At 43.7% G+C, this 15,358-nt stretch overlaps 1 protein-coding gene across 1 annotated transcript in view; it reads right to left on the reverse strand.

Annotated features, from left to right (window-relative positions):
• JMJD1C (jumonji domain containing 1C) overlaps nt 1-8,939 on the reverse strand; it is a 165,490-nt gene extending 156,551 nt beyond the window's left edge. Inside the window, exon 1 of the mRNA XM_030488743.1 lies at nt 8,507-8,939. Within this exon, the coding sequence (XP_030344603.1) occupies nt 8,507-8,659 (153 nt within the window). The 5' untranslated portion in view covers nt 8,660-8,939. The remainder of the gene's footprint in view (nt 1-8,506) is intronic.
• Between the last annotated feature and the right edge of the window lie 6,419 nt (nt 8,940-15,358).

A 15,358-nucleotide genomic window follows, 5' to 3' on the forward strand; every position in this document is an offset into this window, starting at 1 on the left:
CACTACTAATTTCCTGTCACTCTTTCTCCAAGATTTTTTATACTAATTGAACAGTTTAAATCACTTATTTCCTATTACCCCAAGTTTGTTTGTCTGTTTGGTATTGGCTTTTTGGGACATTTTGGTTTTGGGAATGAATGACTGACTGAATAAATAAATAAATAAATAAGAAAGAAACAGCAAGCTGGTGGCCTTTAAAAACAAACCATCTTTGCTACTGCTCCTCAAAAACACAGCTTTCCAGACCAAAGAGATTTGACTTGGGCCACCTGGGAATGACTCAGCAAGTGCTCTCTCTTTCACACAGCAATCACACTCCAGATTTTAGATAATCATTTTATTAAAGAGCCCTGTTCTCTTACCAAAAAAGTAAACCCATGGTGAGTCAACCTAACTACTAAGTCAGCAGTGTCTACTTCAGTTGTCATACATAGCAGGAAGCTACTTGCAGTGCAGCCTAGCTGCAATCATTTCAACATCTACATTAATTACAGTGCCGATCATTACAATCAAAAAGATCATATTTTTGCAGAAATATCATATGCAATATTTCACTGAGGCATCAGAGGTATATGCATTTCACCATATAAATGCTTGTCTCCCTCAAAGCATTTAATTTCACATCTATTCTCCCAAAACTTGCCTTTGCAAAGAAGTATAGCATCAACAGATTTCAAATGATGTTATGTGTTTTAAACATATATTTCCTTATGCAAGTGAAAGAATAGGTTATTTATACTGAATTAATAGGTATCAATAATTCAACTGCAATACAAAATTCCTGCATTACAGCTGAACAAGTTAAGACACATTTACTAGTTACAGTGAATGAAACTCTAAGATATTTAAGTTAGTTTTCAACTACTTCATGTAGGCCACGGTCCAGAGACATTTCTCCCGGAAACAGTGACAGCTTAAGCTGCACCTACCCTCTGCCATTTGCCTCTGATTGATCCCATACCACCTCCTAAGCCTCAGTACAACTGCTTGAAGTGCCATAGCAGGATCAGGAAGCTGCTCAAGGTTAAAAAAAAAAATTAAGCCAGCAGTGCCACCAAGAGAAATGTCTGTGGAACCACAGCCTCCAAAACCTCTAAAAATGCTGCCATGGGAGGGCCAAGCTAAAAGCCTTGATGCTTACCCTGCATCTTCTGTGCCCATGAAGCTCTGAATAGAGTACATGAATTAGGTCAAATCCAGTTTATCTATGTAAATGGAGGCAATTTCCTCATGAGCAGATTAAGTTGCTCCATTCCACTCAATTCTGAAAGGCAGTAACGGCTATTTAAAGTAAAAATAAAATAATATTTTAAAGAAAATTAACAGAAAGCAAAACACAGCAAAATCCACAAGGTCCTTCTAGTTTCCCCTGCTCTCACTCTGTCTTATAACATGAAAGTTAGCTGATGTTAATCCCACGTACCACTAAAACCAGTAGCTTTCTTGATGAGTCAATATAATGCAATATAGCATTAGTCTAGCTTAGAATTCTCCACCACCTTCAAAGAACAAGCTGGTTACAAGCAGATCAGACTTCAGACCCTCTCTAGTAGGGATAGGAGGGAAACCATCCTTTCAGCAACACTGAATGTCCGTGCCCAAAGCACAAAAGTGGGCAATAACTGCACCTCGTAGCAGTGTCTCTTTTGAGACAAACACCCTGTTGCCAACTTGAGGTAAACTTCTCATATGATCAATACTTACTTTGTTCCATCAAAAGCAGAAGCAGCTTATCAAGTCCTACCGAAAGGGAAGGTCAAGCCTGATCCCAGCAGAGAGACTCAAGATCACCAGTGAAACTAAGCATCTCTACAAATCACTGACAGTAGGATCAGAAGAAGGTTGAGCTTTTTTTTTGGCCAAATTTTAAAAGGAGCACATTTAAAATTCACTCAATTTGACATTAAAGAACAGTTCTGCTGTTCTCAAGCAGGTTTTGAGATGTTGGTATGTGCACAGAAATAATGGCTTCTTCTAAAATGACTACTCATTCTTTAAAACCCTTTACAATGGCTATGCCCTGTTGTGCGTTGGTTTTTTGTTGGTCTGGTTTTTGGGGTTTGGGTTTTGGTTGGGTTTTTTTTGGTGTTTTTTTTTTTTTTTTTTGAAACACCTCCAAAGATTCACTCAAAGTTCTGGACCAAGAGAAGTCTGATATAATGCAAATCTGGAATAATACATTGTTTGCATGCATGGCATATAAAAGGCAAAAGCAAATACTTTTTTGATTAAGAAAATACTTGATATTTCTTTCTTAAAGCCTCCTGAAAGATCTAAGCACAGGATCAAACTTCTCCTTTTTCCGTATTTCATTTCCTGCTGCATACTTTGCAACTATGCAGCAAATTAATAAACTGATTAATGCCTAGCTCAGGACACCTAAATTCTGTTTGCAATCTTGACATTCAAATAAACTTTCCTCAAAATCCATCAGTCTAAGTATGTATTTACTTGTTGATCTACATCATATCCAGGATTCTATTAGTATAAAAGTAAAGAAGAGGGAAGGGCAGAGAATAAACCATTGAATCGTTGCAGCCAATTACATCAGAACACTTATCTGTTTGATCTTCTTGTCAATTACTATGAAAAAGATGCTCTTTCCTGAACACTAACTTCACGTGGCAACTCTGGAAGACAGATGAGGTGACATTCACAGGCACAGGATGACAAGCTCAATCTTATTAGAAACACAGAAAGGAAACAGGAAGTTTTCTTTACTCCTGAGCCAAGAGAAGATTGCTTAGCTGACATGTACCAAAACTTACAAGATTCTTTTTGGCTTCAATAATGGTATAGAATGGTAGAAACAACTGAAAATTGTCTAAATCCCTGTTGCATTTTGAGCTTCTCCCAGTCCTTTCAAACCAAATTCAAAACACATACAAAACGCATCCTACAACAACATCCCTTCTCTGGATCCAGAGGCAATAGTGATGTGATAAACTCTTGCATGTTTTCAGCATCATCTCAAATAGCTGAAGTAAATAACATGACAAGCTCGTCACCAACAACTTGCTCTTCATGTTTCACCCAGATGCTGATACAGAAACATGTAGCATTTTAAAATTCCATTATCCACCACCAAGCTATGCACAACTAGTTTAAAGCATATTTCTATATTTACTTTAACAATATTTTTACTGGATAGTTTTCTGCATCTTCCAGTTTATTTTAAGGATAACAAGTCAAAGCTGCAGAGCATGTACTTCTAAAATAAGTAATGAAAAAAAACAATTTAATTTTTAATCAGATTAGCTCAAATATATTAAGAACATTCAGTTTCTCCTTATGTACTATCTTAGTGAAAGGAAAAAACACATTGCACTAGAAATTAATATATGGCAGACAACAAATGTTACCCACAGAAGTGCAATTCTGTGCCTGTATGATAAAGCCATATGCCATCCAGAAAGTTTGGGAATGCAGAAGCAGGAAGGTTACAACAATTACAAGTCATAAAAAGACTGCACAAGAGCAGTTCCACACACAGTGAAGGCAAGTTTAACTTCATCTTTTAGTGAAAAGCTATCAGCGCATTAACTACTTCTTTAAAATATCTCATTTCCAAATTATCAGTAATTATTTCAAATTATTTTCATGTTATCTAGAATGCAATACTGATTAAGTTTCCATTACATTTTGTGACCTTCCATTTTACTGTTAAGTGAGGGCAAATTCAGTTAAAATAGACACACAAAGTCTGCAGCTATTCTCTTTAAATGTTTTTAACAGAAATACTGAATTTTTAACAATTCCTTATTTGCAAATTAGTAAAGATGAGGTATTTAAAAAATACAATTTACCAAAACTATTAATGTACTGTTTTCCCTATCTTAATAATTTTACTGCAAATAAAAATCAAACAACTGCTTCAAACTATCACTAACATTTAGTGGTTTATGAAGAATATCTAACATGGTGATTTATTGCCATAATATATTTCCCTATGCACAATTACTAAGTTTTACATAAAATATTAAGGACTACCAAACTACTCAATTCTTAATTCTGTCTTCCAATCCATGAACATCATGGCAGCAAAGTTCCTGCATCAATAAATACACAGTTACAGATCACTGCAACTTATAGCTATACTTTTTATTCAGGGTTGCACATTATGTGTTTAGAAGCTTATTTCCATTTTGAATTTCACGTGGAGAAAATATACAGCTGACTATAGGATTATATTCAATGTACAACCGCAGGACCATGAAAAGTCACACAACTATGAAGCATTTCTGGTAAGCAAAATCATTTTAATAATTTGGTTTATATTTAAAAAAAAAATTACTCCTCTAAATAATCACTTCTTAAGCACAGTATAAGAGAACACCTCTGCCATTACCATATCAAATCTCATCAGTAGTGATTAAACACACATTTTGCAATGTGTGGCCCAGAAAGCAATTCTTTTGGGACAGCAAGCCCAGGGAGATCATATGGCATTGACTCCACCTCTTTCCTCCTGGCCACTTCTTTATTTGACCAGAGTTATCACTGCAATCAGAGCAGCACACAGGCTTTTCCAAACAGTTAGCAGAAGCAAGGAAAAACAGGGTTGCCATCTTCTTCTAACAACACCCACTGTTACTTAAGCAGAAAAAATAGTTACGAATTCTCTCAATGACTAGTGAAACACACACACGCACATATACACACACAAATACATGTACGTATGTTAAACTTTTTTTGCTTGTATTTTTATTTATAGATAAATAAATGCTTTTCATGAAACAGGAATGCTCAAGAATGGAAGATCAAAAGGTCTATCAAGTTGTGACTCAGACTGTGAAAATCATCAAGAAAACTCCAGGATTAAATTTTATACATTCTACATATTGTATATGTAGAGCAGGTTTTTTAAAACATCTGTAAACATTACACAGTGACTAAGAACGAGGCAAGGGTTCCAAATCCTGCCAAGAAGGATCCGTAAGTAATGGCAGGAGCATTCATCTTCCAGAAGACCAACAGCACTCACACCCAGTGACAGTTGTTCTCACCATATTCCCCACTAGTGGTATATTAACAGGAAAGCTGAGGAAGGCAAAATCTCAATAAAATAGTGGAAAACACTTTGACACTGTTCTTCATTTTAAAAAAACAAACAAAAAAATCAATAAATCCATTTTACAATAAAACAGAGACCATATATCAGCTACGTTGCAATCATAAAAAGTGCTAAGTAAGGAGTCATTCAACATACTCTCCTGGAGTAGGAGAGACCTATCAGGAAGATACTGGATAACTGAATTCCTTTCTACATTTTCTTAGCACAACAGTAATTTCAACAATCAAAAGATTCCTTACTTTAGTTATGAAAATCACAAAGCACACTTAGGAGCATATGAAAACTGGAGTCTTCATTTGCCTGCTCACCAGCAGAAAGCAGCTAGTCCAGCCTTCAAGTCTGTAGTTCCTGATTTAATGAGTAGTTCTATTTACAGCAGAACTAATGAAGCTCCGTTTCCTGCAGATTTGCTCTTACAAGCCCTGTGGCCACTTAACATTAATTACGTCAGTTGCTTCTAACCTTGCCCATGTCTCCATAAGATCCTGCACCTCATAAAACTCTCTATTCATCCATATATTCCCATATCCACACTCACGCTTGCACTCATGCTTTTGTTAACACTCAGCTCTTTCTCATGCCTTTAAACCCACCTTCACATACCATCAGCTCCATCACCTACATATCTGGCTAAGCAAGAGGCAGCATATGCTGTGGCTGGTTTGAAGCTTGATACATGCTGGTTGGCCAGCTGGAGACCACCTCTTTGCTTCCAGGAAGAGCACACAAAATACCATGACCTCCTCACCTTTACGGGTTTTTCTGGGAGGAGAGCTCTCATGTCCCCTCAGATGTCAGCTTTCAGAGACTGGGGGAAGATAATCTTTCTCAGACCTCTCCCCACTCTTATATTGATTGAAACTGACTGGGGGGTTCATACTTATTAAGCAGTAAAAGACACAAAGACAGTGTACTGATACTTCCTTCCAAAGCCAGGATTAAAAGATAACTCAGTTTTGGTTGGTTGCAAAGCATCTTGAAAATGCCCACTGCTGCCCTCCTCCCTTCCAGCAGCTGAAGGCATCTTCTGCATTTCTGCCAGGTGCATCCCACTCAGAGGGACGAGGTATACACGAAATTGACAAAAAGTCAATTTCAAAATTTTTATGCTGCACCCTATGGGCAGCAATGAAACTGTCAACAAGAATTACCATTTCACTCCACTGATGAGTAGCAGAAGGGTCTGGAGCTATTCATAGGGATGGCCACCTAAAACCAAAAGCCATGGAAGTATAAGAGCAGCACTCATCCAGCTAAGACAGTTCACATGGAGCCAAGGCTAGCTGAAAAAAATAACCTTGTCCTGCACTGGGAGCAGGGGAAGAGGGTACTCATGTTAACCAATATCAACTAACAAATGCAAAAGGAGAGCCTAACCCACAGAAACTACCTGTTGCTAGCAGAAGTGTTATCATTTCTTCCTCTATCCACTCCCTCTGTGATTTATGCTTGTTTGTGCCTTGGGGACAGAAAACAGATAACACGAAAACCAAATATTGCACTCTAGAGGGGCAATGACACTCCAGTAGCTAAGTAATAGTCTGGGACACATTAGACCTAGACAGCATTTCCAAAACCTTCCCAGGCTTACAGCACTCCTAGGTGACTAGAAATGTATCTACACAGCATAATGCAGCACTGTGTTGCCAGCTTGAATACCAGAATGAATACGGCCACAATAGTACTGCACTGCACCCAGGCTGAAATGCAGACTGGAGCATCCATCCTGCTTCTCAGGTAGTTTGTACCTATGCAAATAGCACTCTACTAAAACATGTAAGAATATCCTTAGTCATCCTGCCTTAGAAACCAGCCATAACGCTACAGTTCTTCTTTAAATTACTAAGAATTGTAATGAAAGAGTATTTGAAGATAAAAACACTCAGCGAAGTTAGGAAAAGGAGCAAGTACTTATGATAGGCAGCATACATTATCCATTTAACATAAGAGATATAACCCCTGAAACACTTTGGTTTTAATGCCCTTTCTCTTTTTGTCAGCTCTGCCCCTAGAGTTTACAAATTATGGCTCTGACTTGTAAATGTTAGTAAATATCTCCTTAAACCTTACTCAGTGTTTCCATAATTGTATATAGATTCTAGAGAATACTACCCTGCAAGAATAACATCCAAAATAGGTTCTAAAAATAAAACATTCTAGACTATTCTCACATATAACTAAAGGTTGAAAATACAGGCCATTTTATAAAGAAGGGCATGAACAGCATGCTACTTCAATTATAGCTGGATGGGGGGGAACAAACAGCCCACAATACAGTAGAAAAAGTAGCACTTCAAGTGTCACATAGGTTCTGGTTCTAAAACAAGGCTTAAAGCCTGTGATGTATGAAAACAAGAATTCTTCATTTTTGTGAATCGCACTTCCCGCACCAAGCAATCAATAAGCTCTAAAACCAGGCAATTGTTTGCTTGATGAGTTTGTAAAAAAGGCAACATTCCACCCCGAACCGTGTTCGGCTGTGAACGCCTCCCCCGCACCAGTAGCAATACGGATTGCCCAGCGCAATTTGGTGATTCCTTTTTTCAGCCTACGTAATGCCCATTTACATAGTCGTGATATTTTTAAATGTGTGTTCAGAAGCACCAAATAATATAAAAATCAGAAGGAGACAGCCACAGCAGTAGCGTAGCACTCACTTGACCACAGAATTCACAAATGAAATAACGACCAAGTCCACGGAGCACAATAAAACTCCATTTTACAGATTATGCATTCGGAACACTAACCCAAGGAAATCCTGGTCGTGTTTCCCCCCCAGCGAGAGTGTGTCTGAGCACAACAGAACATATCCTGGCTCCTTCGCGAGCCTCCACGCACATTCCTACACCCCTTAGGAAAACAGTGACAGCGAATATAAAAGGAAGGGAAACAATGACATTCTTTTAATAACAGCGATCACTACCGCGTCCAGCACGTTAGCCCCCATCGGTCAGTGCTACACGACGACGCTTTCTGCATTCCCCTGGAACAGGCGCATTCGCCCCCAGCCCGAGCCCTGCTGCTCCAGGGGCAGGCTGATTTTCTCTCGGCGGCCAGGCCAGGTATTCTCCCTGTCTTAAGGCCACCGCAGCCGGAGGCAGCTGCACGGCCAGGGGCCGCATCCGCACGAGGGGCACGGAGGGGACCGGGTCCGCCGCCGCCGTCCCCCCCACGCCGCGGCCGCACATGCCGCGGGTAAACTCGCCTCGCCCCGGCCTCGACCCCCGGCGGCGGCGCGGGCTCCACGTCAGCCGTCCCCGCCGCCAAGAGCGCTGACACGCACTCTCCCCCTGCACTGCCGCCCCCCGGGCGAAGGGCTATGTCACGCCGGACCCGCCCGGGGCGTCCCGCCGCCCCTCGCCGCCACAGGCCCCGCGCCGCCGCCTCGGCCCCACCGCAGCCCCCCGGCACGGGACGGGACGCGGCTCTTACCGCCAGGTCGGGGCTATGGGAGTCCCGCTGGGACACGGCACGAATGACCCCGGCCCGCCAGCGCCCGCTCTCCAGCGGCTCCTCGCCGCCGCCGCCGACGCACAGGAACCGCTTCCCCACCAGCTCCGGCCGCGTCTCCACCGCCACCGCCATGGCCGCCGCCGCGCAGGCACCGCAACCAGCCACCGAGCCCGCTGCTCTACGGGCCGCCCATGGCGGGAGCGGCGCGGAGCGAGGGCAGGCGCGGGGCTCTTCGCCTCAGCGGCGGGCTGGGTGGGCGCCCCTCGGCCGGGCCGGCGCCGCGGGGCCCCTCCGCCGCCGCCTGCAGCCTGACACAAACACCGAGGGGCGGGAGAGGGTCGGGGGCGCGCGCTCCCTCCCTCCCTTACTCGCTCGCTCGCTCCCTCCCTCGCGCGCTCGTTCACCGCCGCGCTGCGGCCCCGACCACTCCGCCCACGCAGCCCACTGCCATGGAGACCGGCACCACGCGCCGTCTCCCTCCGCCAGGCAGCGCGCGGGGAGGGGGCGAGCAGTCGCCGCTGCCGCGCGGCAAAGAGTCCGGCCGCGGCGGCACCGGCACCCGGGTCGGGCTGGCACCGGGACCCCGCGGCGGCGCCTCCCGCCACCGGCAGGGCGGGCCGGGGGCCCCGGGCGTGCGCGAGGGTTCTGGTGCCGCAGAGCGACTGCCCCCGCGGAGGTCGCCTCTCGCCAGGGCAGCTCCGAGCCCCCGCCCCCTGCCCAGCCCCGCGGCGGGGGAGCACGGCCCTCACCTGCACACCTCGGCGGCCGCGGGCGCCCGCTCCTACCGCCACGTCTCGCCGTCTGCGGGTACCGGCAACTGCACATCGTCCTCCCGGCTCCGGTCCCGCGGCGGGGCTGCAGGCACAGCTTCTGCTGGGCACGTCTCCCCGGGTGGCCCGGGGCTGTCCCGCGCCCTGCTCTAGGCGCATCGCTCCGAGAGCTCGGGCTTGGGGGGACCGCTGCAGGAGCCGGGCACCAGGACGCCCATGATTCCGGCCTTCCACGGGTCCGGAGAGTTCGGAGAGGCGCTGCCCTCATCTGCAGCGCCTTCTTCTCCCAGTTTAGCTTGTTAATTAGCTAAACAAAGACAACCATCCAGCTTTTCCTACTGCAAATAAGGCCATGCAACAAGGCTTGAACATGATATTATGATGGACCAAACCATAAATATTATGATGGACCAAACAAACACTGTGTTCTCATAACACACAGTGTTTGTTTGGCCCATCATAATATTTATGGTTTGGTCCATCATAATATCATGTTCAAGCCTTTACAGGCATGAACAACACTTCAGATCCAGTAGACATTGTTTGACACTGAGTGCAAGTGAACAGAGGACATCAGAGCAGCCAGCTCAGGCTCGCATGTACTTCAACCGGGAGAGCTTGGGTTATAACACATAACAAAGCTATGTTCTGTAGCAGTTGCTATCAGCTTATTGTTTTCTCCACGAATCCTGGAGTCATGCTGTAGTAATGCAGTAATGCCATATTTGAGTTCTAAGAGTTTTTCCTTCATGCTATCTAGAGGTGTAGCTTTCGTGAACTTCTTTCTTCACTCATATGCTTGCTCTCAGGAGAGCAGGTTACTGATCTCTCATCTAGTACTAGAAGGCAAATTTGAATAGTGCATTTTTGAAAAATAGGTTATGAGGCTAAAGCAATAAATCAAGACTGCCAACTTAGCTCATTCCCATATATTTCAGTGAAACAACTTCTGGTACAAGAGGAGTTAATTAACAGGAGAAAAGAATCATTCACCATGACAGGTTTGTTCACAGTATTCTAACAATTTATAAAACATAATATTTATACACAAATCTACATCTGCCTGTCATCCCATTGGCAGTAGACTAGGGATGCACAGAGGTGTGCTCTTTAGCTGTAGAAGACACCACAGCACATTTGAGCTATATAAGATCTTCATCAACACTTCCAAGGTAATGCTACAATCAACCCAAGTCCTGCATCTTGCAGAACAAGCAAAAATTAGCTAAGTACAGAGCCATTATTCATAAAGGGTATAAAAAGAAGTTAAGAACAACTAAATAAATATAAAGCTCTTTCAAACTAGAAAGATTAGATCCCCTCTTTTTTAGCCAAAGAGTAATTTGAGTCAGGTGAAGTTCCCGATGACTGGAAGAAGGGTAATATAACCCCCATTTTCAAGAAGGGAAATATGGAAGTCCCAGAGAACAACAGACCAGTCAGTCTCACCTCTGTGCCTGGCAAAATCTTGGAGCAGATTCTCCTGGAAAGCATGCTAAGGCACATGAAAAACAACGAGGTGGTTGGTGACAGCCAACATGGCTTCACTAAGGGGAAATCCTGCCTGACCAATTTGGTGGCCTTCTATAATGGGGCTATGGAACTGATGGACAGGGGCAGAGCAGTTGACGTCATCTACCTGGACTTGTGCAAAGCGTTCGACACTGTCCCGCAAGACATCCTTGTCTCTAAATTGGAGAGACATCAATCTGATAGATGGACCACTCGGTGGATAAAAAACGGGCTCGATGGCCACACGCAAAGAGTTGTGGTAAATGGCTCGATGTCCAGTTGGAAACCTGTAACGAGTGGTGTCCCTCAGGGATCGGTGTTGGGACCGGTCCTGTTCAACATCTTTGTCGGCGACATGGACAGTGAGATTGAGTGCGCCCTCAGCAAGTTTGCCGACGACACCAAGCTGTGTGGTTCGGTTGATATGCTGGAGGGAAGGGATGCCATCCAGAGGGACCTTGACACGCTTGTGAGGTGGGCCAATGCCAACCTTATGAAGTTTAACCAAGCCAAGTGCAAGGTCCTACACCTGGGTCGGGGCAGTCCCAGGCACTGCTACAGGTTGGGCAGAGAAGAGATTCAGAGCAGCCCTGCAGAGAAGGACTTGGGGGTGTTAGTTGATGAGAAGCTTAACATGAGCCAGCAGTGTGCGCTTGCAGCCCAGAAAGCCAACCGTATCCTGGGCTGCATCAAAAGAAGCGTGACCAGCAGGTTGAAGGAGGTGATCCTGCCCCTCTACTCTGCTCTCGTGAGACCTCACTTGGAGTACTGTGTACAGTTCTGGTGTCCTCAACATAAAAAGGACATGATGCTGTTGGAGCGAGTCCAGAGGAGGGCCACGAGGATGATAAGAGGGCTGGAGCACCTCCCGTATGAAGACAGGCTGAGAGGGTTGAGGCTGTTCAGCCTGGAGAAGAGAAGGCTGCGTGGAGACCTCATAGCAGCCTTCCAGTATCTGAAGGGGGTCTATAAGGATGCTGGGGAAGGACTCTTCCTTAGGGGCTGTAGTGGTAGGACAAGGGGTAATTGGTTCAAACTTAAACAGGGGAAGTTTAGATTAGATATAAGGAAGAAGTTCTTTACAGTGAGGGTGGTGAAGCACTGGAATGGGTTGCCCAGGGAAGTTGTGGATGCTCCATCCCTGGTGGTGTTCAAGGCCAGGCTGGACAGAGCCTTGGACCACGTGGTTTAGGGCAAGGTGTCCCTGCCCATGGCAGGGGGGTTGGAACTAGATGATCTTAAGGTCCTTTCCAACCCTTACTATTCTATGATTCTATGATTCTATGATTACTGAATTAGACACTTAAATAGTGTGCAACAACCCATAATGAAAAAAAAGTTACCTGATTCTAGACTGAACTTGTAAATTTGTTACAGAACACTAACATGTTAAGAATAAAATATTTTTAATTTGTTCCAAAAATTCCTGTCACAAAGTGATGACACCAGAATCATGTTTTACAGAATCATGTTTTAGTACAGATTAGAATTCACTAAAGGTTATTGTTCAATGCTGTAGCATTTTGTAGTTGTTACCATACTTCCTGAAAATACCAGCAAGATCAAGTAACATCAACCTGGAGGTGTAAACTCCCATGGCAGGCTGTCAGTTCACAGACATCCAGCGAGAAGGGCAGGACCTTTGCTCAGGTCCCTGCCACACCACTGAGCACAGGGCTCCTCAAACAGCTTTTCAGGTACACCAGGAGAAGACAGCTTAAGAGCAAGCCTTGGCATACTGTCAGGGCAGCTGCACTCCCTGGTCACTCTGCAACTCAGCTTTAGTCTTTCAGTTATTAAGCTTTGAAGAGCTTTTGTTACCTGTATGTGCTTTAGGAAGGTCAAAATTACTATTTTCAGGTGGATCAGCACACAAGAGACCCATGGGTTGCTGAATACATTTCCCACTTAAGCAATTTACTTTCTTAGCCTCTGTTCACCATTTCTTCTTTGCTTCCCCTTTTCTCCTCGTTTCTCTGCAAAGTGCTGGAAACTGGGATAGTGCTAAGAGTTCAGGATGTGGGTAAGCCAACTCAGAGCCTCTGGCTGCAACAGAACATAAAGTAATGGTACTGTGGCCCAAGGCCTGAAGATAACCTAGAGACTAACTTTTTGATAGTCTGTGCTCTATAACATTTCAGGAGGACTTCTTCCTTTCTCAGAAGTCTTTGCAGATGTCAAACCAACACATTAGTGCCCCTTTCCTTCCTCCTCTATTTCCTTGATAAATATTATGCAATACTTCAACTGAAACTTCCAAACACCAAAATTCATGGGATTGAAAGGATTAGGGATGGTATGAATTGATGCATCTTTTGAAGAAAGTGGCATAAGGAAGTCTCTTCTCACAGATTACTCTGAGAAGGCCAGAGGAATCATCCTCTTGGAGCTCAGGGGCAATACCCAGAGGCAAGTACCCATGGACAACAAAACAGAGCTGACATTTTCAGGCTGAAAAAGTCCAGAAAACACCAAAGCAAAATGCCTCAAGGCTGAGCCCCAGGGAAGGAGAGCTCTTCTTTGGAAACAGACTGTGAGGAACTCCCCCACTGCATTCCTATGTCGCCCCAGTGCAGCTCTGGCAGTAAATATGGTGACTGTTCAATTCAGTCACCAAGATTTACAGGTAAAGTAAAAAAGTTCAGCCATCCAAACAAAGGAAAAACAACAGATACTAGATATGACCTGCTGGGTCCATCCTCTCACCCAAATTGCACATCAAACCGATGCTAACCACCTGAGCCCACCTGAAAGAGGCAACCAGATCCTGCCACAAAGGCATGGCAGTAGGAAGATGGCTGAAACAAGACTCCATGTTCTATACTTTCAAGTGTCAAGAAGAGATTCACATTATTTCAAGAATCACTGCATCTTCCATTATTTTTAATATAACTGGAAAAAATATTGATGGTGCTGTTTATATTTTGAACAAATGGCTTCTATGGCTATAGACCCCACTTCAGCTGGGCATTTAATCATCTGAAAAAGCTGTCATGCATATACTGTATTGACAGCATCCTTTAAATCACAGAGATTGCTAAATAAAGGGTGGTTTTTTTGCAGATATTTTCGGTCCCACTTCCCCAAAAGCATACACATTGGTCAGATGCAAAATTAAGGTCTTTACTGAGAGCTATTTCTAACTTTCAGATTAAAATCCAACGCAGCCTGTATTGACAGTAATTGCATCTTATCCATACAGATAAATACTGCATTTAGAAATGGTTATTTCCACTTTGACAGAGGAAGGCAAAATGAATTGTCACTGTCACAACTCTTAAGCAGAATGAATATTGAACCAGCTCTTCCTAAAATTCTATGCTATATACTTTTAGATCTGTTTTACCTTGCCTTGGGAGATAGCAAACATCAGTTTCCTCTAAAGTCGTAATTCCTCAGAAATTTGGACAGTCACACTTAATACTTTCCAGAGCTCAGTATCAGAAATTAAGAACCTATATTTAATAGAAATTTGCATCATTTGGTTCAAGAAGTTTCCTAATGTGAAAATTCATAGCCAAGAGAAAACCAGTTTCTCTCAAACATCAGTTATTTCTACTGCAAAGATAAGGTAAGACAGTTGGAAATCAAAACTTATCTTCTACATAGAGTCCAAGGGCTTTTCTTAATGCATCCTATCAAAACCATCTTTCTTGAAAAGAAAATTACTTGAATGGTGAGGCAGTCCTTGAGAACTGAATGGGACTCAAGGGCCAGTGGGAAAATATGATTAAAGGCAGCTATTTAATGCAGGTGCAAAGTCTCCATTAAACACCTGGGTGTACAAAGGTACACAACTGTAAGAGTTGGGGTTCATGGGATTATTTCCCCAGCTCTACCACTAACATCCCCTATGGTGATTTACTATTACTTGCATCACTGTCTAACAGCCACAACTCCATCTGGGGGTGTCAACTGGCCACTAACTGATCTTTTCCTGTGTTTTGGCTTTCTCACTTGTAAAAAGGCTGTAAATTTACTGCTATATTTACACCACAGGTGATTAGAGCACCCCACCATGCCTGGTATTGCCTTCAGGACTTCCTTGATACCATCCTGGCTGTTGCTGCAGGCACACAAAGGAGGAAGATTTAAGTTTATTGCATTTGCAAATCACTCCAGTCATACCTGCACTAGAAAACACTGTAGTTCACAGGTTGCTACTTCATTCAGTGCTTACAATAGTAAGGAGCACTACTGAACCTCCATGTGATGTTTTGCAGTCAGTTTATAGCCTAAACCAGATAAGCACTCACAGCACACTCAAATCCCAACATTTCTTTCTGTTCCTGTTAATGAAGTATCACCTAAAAATGGCTGAACAAATTAAATAAATACGGCCTTCAATACATCCCCTTCCTCAGAAGCTTGCTGACATCTTAAGATATTAACCCATCCATATTTCGTCTCCCTTCACACACACTCCCCCCCACCCCTCAGTCCCTTATCATCGTCAATCACTTAGCATTGCTTCATACTTGAGCTGATAAAACAGAGCTCACAAACATCCCACATCTGGTTTAAACATGCAGTCACCCAGCTCAGCCCA

Source organism: Strigops habroptila, chromosome 5, assembly GCF_004027225.2.
Source record: "Strigops habroptila isolate Jane chromosome 5, bStrHab1.2.pri, whole genome shotgun sequence".
NCBI lineage: Eukaryota > Metazoa > Chordata > Aves > Psittaciformes > Psittacidae > Strigops > Strigops habroptila.